Source organism: Rhinopithecus bieti, unplaced genomic scaffold (assembly GCF_001698545.2).
Source record: "Rhinopithecus bieti isolate Rb0 unplaced genomic scaffold, ASM169854v2 scaffold_19459, whole genome shotgun sequence".
NCBI classification, from domain to species: Eukaryota; Metazoa; Chordata; class Mammalia; order Primates; family Cercopithecidae; genus Rhinopithecus; species Rhinopithecus bieti.
The window spans coordinates 2,341,490-2,348,352 of record NW_016809864.1 but is presented as its reverse complement, the minus strand read 5'-3'; the positions used below and the strand labels follow the sequence as shown (position 1 = coordinate 2,348,352).

The 6,863-nt window shown below is 50.7% G+C and overlaps 1 protein-coding gene across 1 annotated transcript in view; it reads right to left on the bottom strand.

Moving 5' to 3' along the window:
* SNX29 (sorting nexin 29) overlaps positions 1-2,597 on the bottom strand; it is a 604,821-nt gene extending 602,224 nt beyond the window's left edge. The window contains exon 1 of the mRNA XM_017890705.1: positions 2,499-2,597. Coding sequence (XP_017746194.1) covers positions 2,499-2,505 — 7 coding nt within the window. The 5' untranslated portion in view covers positions 2,506-2,597. The remainder of the gene's footprint in view (positions 1-2,498) is intronic.
* Between the last annotated feature and the right edge of the window lie 4,266 nt (positions 2,598-6,863).

The following is a 6,863-nucleotide window of genomic DNA, read 5'->3' as shown; positions in this document are numbered from 1 at the left end:
TTTTTTTTTTTTTTTTTTTTTTTTTTTTTTGATACTGAGTCTCACTCTATTGTGCAGGCTGGAGTGCAGTGGCATGATCATGGCTCACTGCAACCTCCACCTCCTGGGTTCAAGAGAGTCTCATCCCTCAGCCTTCCGAGTAGCTGGGATTACAGGTACCTGCCATTATGCCCTATTAATTTTTGTATTTTTAGTAGACACAAGGTTTCACCATGTTGGCCAGGCTGGTCTCGAACTCCTGACCTCAAGTGACCTGCCTGTATCTGCCTCCCAAAGTGCTGAGATTACAGCTGTGAGCCATCATGTCCAGCAGACGTAATGATTTTTTATTTTAAAATTTGCTGAGTTTCCTTTTTTTTTTTTTTTGACACAAAGTCTTGCTCTATCGCCCAGGCTGGAGTGCAGTGGCTTGATCTTGGCTCACTGCAACCTCTGGCACCCGGGTTTAAGCGATTCTCCTGCCTCAGCCTCCAAAGTAGCTGGGATTACAGGAGCGCACCACCAAAGTTTTCATATTATTTCTCCTTGAAAGATAAACTGATCAATTTCTATTGGCTTATCAATTTCATTTTCTCTTGTGCTAAAAGTAGAATGAAAAGGGTCCAGAACTGTGAGCTTGTGGCAAAGACTCCTTGGTCATATCAAAAGGAAAAGATTTTCAGAGAGTGCCTAGTCCCAGGCCAAATGAGATTTATGTCTCCCATAACTAGGCAAAAACAATACCACTCCTATCCCACATGAGCCCTTACAGAAACAACAGCAGACAGCTCTGAGATTCTGACAGTGCACCTCGTGATATACACAGTACCAGTCACTTTACCTGATGAATGTTATTCAGTCATTACAAGTCTAGGAGACGGGTACTACTACGTATCCTCATTTTGCTGGGACTCCCAGAATGGTCAAGTAACTTACTCTTAAATCACACAGCTTTATGTGGCAGGGCCAAGATTTGAACCCAGGAAGTCTGGCCTCAGGACCTGCACTTACACCAACCTACCTCACTTCCTGATGGAAGCCAGCTCATAACGTCTTTATTGTGATATTACTAATATTCACAAATCAGAAACCATACTTAGGCTTAAAATCATTTGATTTGGCAACCAAAGGTGGATTATCTCCCAGGAAACTCCCCTCACCAGCCCCTCATCATTAGGACTGTCCATTTCACAAATCTTGCCCTTGAATAACAAACACAAAAGGCACATCACTTGTTTAAACAAAAAAACAAACAACAACAAAAATCCACAGAGATAACGTTAAAAGTTAAAAATTGAAGACAGCGGTATCCCTTGGCCTTGCCCCCCGCTCAACCTCCAGAAATGCCTGCGTGGAAGACAACGGCCAGGAGGGCTGGGTGCAGGGATTCCTCAGAAACAATTTCACAGTAAGGGGGAAACAGGCACTAGGAGGATAGGCGGGGCTTCCTAAATAAATCCAGATGCCAGAGTGGCTGGACAGACAGTCAGGGGAGAGCTGAGAGGCTTCCCTGAGTCACTCCCATCTCCACATACAACACCCAGGAATGACTTAGCACCAAAACACCAATAAGACTCCTCAGAGGAAAGGAGGGTAGAGTCAAGGGACTAAACTTCAGAAAACATTGAGGACGAGCTGTCCACACCCACCTCCCTCTCACTTCCAGCATCCCCACCAATACCACCCCCTCGATGGTGACAGGAAGAAGTTTGCACTGGGAAGAGCAAGGAAGAAGTGACGGTCCCCAGATGGGCTGGGCACGGGACAAGAAGGGAAGGGCTGCAGGACAAGGCAAGAGAGATCTTAAAAGATAATGATGAGCCAGGATAAGACATAGAAAAGGATGGAATATGCAAGGATCATCGAAATGTAAAAGCCAGGACCCGAGAGGGAAGCTGAGTGGCTAACTGGGAAGAACTGGTGATGGGAAGAGCAAAGCACTGGGAACAGGGGTAGGAGGGATGAGAGGGACGGGGAAGACAAAGGGGTTGGAGAATTGAGCTCCTCAGGGGACCAGGAGCTCCTGGGACACGGGGATACTGGGGTCAGCAAACTAAGTGTCCAAAAAGACTGCCTGTGTGGAAACTGCAGGGACTGGAGACCAGGGGCCTGGGTAGCGGGGATGGCTGGGGATGGAGGCCCGGGAACTGCAGCTGGGACGCAGCGGGTCTAGGAGTCAGGAGAGACTGAGACCTGGGAGGTCTCAGAACTGGGGGTCTGGACACTAGGCAAGGGGGTCGCAGGACTGGGACGACTGGGGACAGCGGTTTAGGAGCTGGTTTTTATGGATGGACAAGAGTCAGAAGACCAGCAGTGCCCGGCGACGGGAGATCAGAGACCCGCAGGTGAACAGGGGCCAGGAGCCGGGAGTCCTGGGGACCAGGGTTCTGGAAAAGCGAGCGACTGGGCAGGGGTCTGCGAGGGAGCGGGGCGCGGGGACTCAGGGGCCGGAGCGTGCAGCTGGAGCAGCGGGAGCCGGGGCGGCCGGGGCGGGTGACAGCGGCGGGGTCGCCACTCACCACTCATGATGCCGCTCCCCGGGCCGGTGCCTGCGCCGCGCCGCCGCCGCTGCCGCCTCTGCGGCCTCTGAGCTCGAGACAGGCCGGGAGACAGCAGCCCCGCCCCAGCCGTCCCGCCCCGGAAGCAGAGCCTGACCGCCGGCAAGGCCCCGCCCGCCGACCCGGAACGTAAACACCGGCGCAGGTACCGGTGGCCGGACCAGGTGGGAAGAGCAGTGCAGAGGCGACGCGGGCTGGGGACTCCGGGTGGACCCGAGACCCCGCGAGGAGGCGTCACTGTCCCCAAGTCCCCAAGACGCCTCCCCTGCCCTTCTGAGGTTCCCACTCATCTCCGGGCGACAGAGAAGAAAGCCACGAGTGATGGGCGACTTCGTCCCAGATAGGGATACGAGCGGGAAAGGAAATAAAAAGAGAGTAACGGGACAAAGCGTGATCACAGGCAGATGGGCAATCCCGGAGGGCCTCTCTAAGGAGACGACTTTTGAGCTCAGACCTGGGTAATGAGAGAAAACCAGCCTGGGAAGATCCCCAGGGAGAGCGTTCCATAAGGAGGTGCAATTGCCAGGCCCCTGCCTGGAAGAGTTGACCGGAGCGAGGGGGTGAGTGACAAAATAGGCCTGGTGCGGTGGCTCACGCCTGTAATCCCAACACTTTGGGAGACCGAGGCGGGCGGATCACCTGAGTCCAGGAGTTCGAGAGGGTAAGTGAGAAAAGGGTGGTGAGAGGGAGGAAATTGAAGAGGTGGAGGGAGGGCCTTGCAGGCCAGAGGAAGGAGTTTGGGGTTTTTTACCTGACTCTAGGAAGGTTGGGGAATGGGAGGCTATTGCAAAAATGCAAGCAGAGACCGAGCGCTGTGGCTCACATCTGTAATCCCAGCACTTGGGAGGGCCAAGGCGGGCGGATCGCTTGAGGCCAGGAGTTCGAGAGCAGCCTGGGCAACATAGCGAGACGCCGTTCTCTACAAAAAAAAAGAAAAAAGAAAAAAAAGGATTCAAACAGAGGAGTGACACGATCTGAATTAGGTTTTAAGATATGGCCCCGGCCGGGTGTGGTGTCTCACGCCTGTAATCCCAGCACTTTGGGAGGCCGAGGCGGGCGGATCACAAGGTCAAGAGATGGAGACCATCCTGGCTAACACGGTGAAACCCCGTCTCTACGGAAAATGCAAAAAATTGGCCGGGCGTGGTGGCGGGCGCCTGTGGTCCCAACTACTCGGGAGGCTGAGGCAGGAGAATGGCGTGAACCCGGGAGGCGGAGCTTGCAGTGAGTGGAGATCGCCCCACTGAAAAACAAAAAAGAAAAAGATATGGCTCCTAGGCTGGACGCAGTGACTCATGCCTGTAATCCCAACACTTTGGGAAGCCAAAGTGGATGAATCTCCTGAGATCAGAAGTTCGAGACCAGCTGGCCAACATAGTGAAATCCCATCTCTACTAAAAATATAAAAATTAGCTAGGCATGGTGGCGTACTCCTGTAGTCCAAGCTACTGGGGAGGCTGAAACAGGAGAATTGCTTGAACCCGGGAGGCAGAGGTTGCAGTGAGCCGAGATCCTGCCACCGCACTCTAGCCTGGGTGACAGAGAGAGACTCCCTCTCAAAAAAAAGAAAAAAAGATATGGCTCTTCCTGCGATGAGAATGAATTATAATGGGGGCAGGGTGGAGAAAGAGCAGCTGGTTAAGGAGTTACTGCAGTTGTCCAGGCAAGACATGGTGCCTACCTACAATGGTGACAGTGGAGATGGAAAAGGTGATGAATTGAGTGTGAACACAAGTGTTAGTTAGACATTCACAACACTTTTTTTTTTTTTAATTTGAGAAGGAGTCTTGCTATGTTGCCCTGGCTGGAGTGCAGTGGCATGATCTTGGCTCACTGCAAACTCCGCCTCCCAGTTTCAGGTGATTCTCCTGCCTCAGCCTCCCAAGTAGCTGGAACTACAGGCGCCTGCCACCATGCCCAGCTAATTTTTTGTATTTTTTTAGTAGAGACGGGGTTTCAACGTGTTAGCCAGAATGGTCTCCATCTCCTGACCTCGTGATCCACCCACCTCGGCCTCCCAAAGTGCTGGGATTACAGACGTGAACCACCGCGCCTGGCACATTTTTATGAAGTTCAGGGTTTTGTCCCATTTTACAGATGGGGGAAAAGGGACTGAAGGAGTATTTTCTCAACTTGTTTTGCCCACACCCAGAATGAAGAAATGTATTTTATATCACAACCCTGTACACATAAGCATACATTTAAGGAGATGTTTTAAAAAGACAATTCTGTAGGTAATATATTCTCCTCTACTTTCTGTCTTTTTTTCTCTAATGCTGAAGGAGACTTACTCTATTGAGCCGTAATATGTCTCAATTGTTCCATAATGACACGATCTCCGCTCACTGCAACCTCCGCTTCCTGGGTTCTAACGATTCTCCTGCCTCAGCCACACAAGTAGCTGGGATTACAGGCGTGGCATCGCCATGCATACTAACTTTTGTATTTTGTGTTTTTAGTAAAGATGGGGTTTCAACATGTTGGCCAGCCTTGAACTCCTGACCTCAGGTGATTAACCCTCCTCGGCCTCCCAAAGTGCTGGGATTGCAGGCATGAGTCACCAAGCCCAGTCTGCAGCATTTTCTATAATGAAAAAGTGGCATTGGGGCTTAGAAACCAGTACCCGAGGGGCCGGGCACGGTGGCTCACGCCTGTAATCCCAGCACTTTGGGAGGCCGAGGCGGGTGGATCACGAGGTCAGGGGATCGAGACCATCCTGGCTAACACGGTGAAACCCCGTCTCTACTAAAAATACAAAAAAATTAGCCGGGCGAGGTGGCGGGCGCCTGTAGTCCCAGCTACTGGGGAGGCTGAGGCAGGAGAATGGCGTGAACCCAGGAGGCGGAGCTTGCAGTGAGCTGAGATCCGGCCACTGCACTCCAGCCTGGGCGGCAGAGCCAGACTCCGTCTCAAAAAAAAAAAAAAAAAAGAAACCAGTACTCGAAAGTACGGCATTTTGACATGCTGGACTGAAGAAGCATCATGCTCTCTCTGGCCTCGCCCGTACACAGCAAATCTCCCAAAGCCAGTTTGAAGTTCCTTCATGTGCCTAAAACTTGGGACCCACCAAAAATAACAATTTTCCCCTTCCCTGTAAAACTAAGAATGTAACCACACCTGAACAAATCCTTTCACAAGATAAAGACAGGCTCAGAATCATTCAAATTCTAAAGAGAACTGTTTACAACATAATCTCCTTTCCAGGATCCATTGCATCTCCAGTGATCCTTTATTGCCCCTCAACAGAATTCCTCTTCTCCCCAGTCCCATAACCTGTTTTGCTGGGGTTCTAAGCCCTCATTCTTTTTGTAACCTCATGATAATTTCGCTGGGTGCAGTGGCTCACGCCTGTAATCCCAGCACTTTGGGAGGCAGGCGGATCACCTGAGGTCAGGAGTTCCAGACCAGCCAGGCCAACGTGGTGAAACCCCGTCTCTGCTAAAAATGTAAAAATTAGCCAGGCGTGGTGGTGGGCACCTGTAATCCCAGCTAACTCGGGAGGCTGAAGCAGGAGAATCGCTTGAACCTGGGAGGCAGAGGTTGCAGTGAGCCGAGATAGCACCACTGTACTCCAACCTGGGCAACAACAACGAAACTCTGTCTCAAAAACTAAAATAAATAATTTATAAGCTTCTGAACTAGAGATATTCACTCTATGGTTCTCCCCCAGGGTACAGGTCAATAAAACTTGTCTACCTTTTCTCCAGTTAATCTGCCTTTTATGAGTTGATTTTTTAGCAACTTTCAAAGGGCTAAGAGGAAGTTTTTCCCTTGGCCCCTACAGTAGAAAGAACCAAAGCTCAGCTATGGAAGGATAGCTAAGCAAATCATGTCTGTAAACCAAAAATAAAATTCTAAGCCCCCCAGTCATCTGAATGGAGCCCTCCTCTTGGCCAAGGGCTTTCCAAAGACAACCTGAAAAACTAGTTCAGGCCATGATGGGAAATGGGAGCCAGACATGCCTCATGATAGACTCCTCCCTTTTAGAATTACTGATAGAATCGAGTCTTTTTTTTTTTTTGAGACTGAGTTTCACTCTTGTTGCCCAGGCTGGAGTGCAATGGTGCGATCTCGGCTCACTGCAACTTCCGCTTCCCAGGTTCAAGCAAGTCTCCTGCCTCAGTCTCCTGAGTATCTGGGATTACAGGCATGCCCCACCACACCCAGCTAATTTTATATTTTTAGTAGAGGCAGGATTTCTCCATGTTGGCCATGCTGGTCTCGAACTCTTGACCTCAGGTGATCCGCCCACCTCGGCCTCCCAAAGTGCTGGGATTACAGGCATCAGCCTCCATGCCCAGCCTTTTTTTTTTTTTTTTTTTTTTT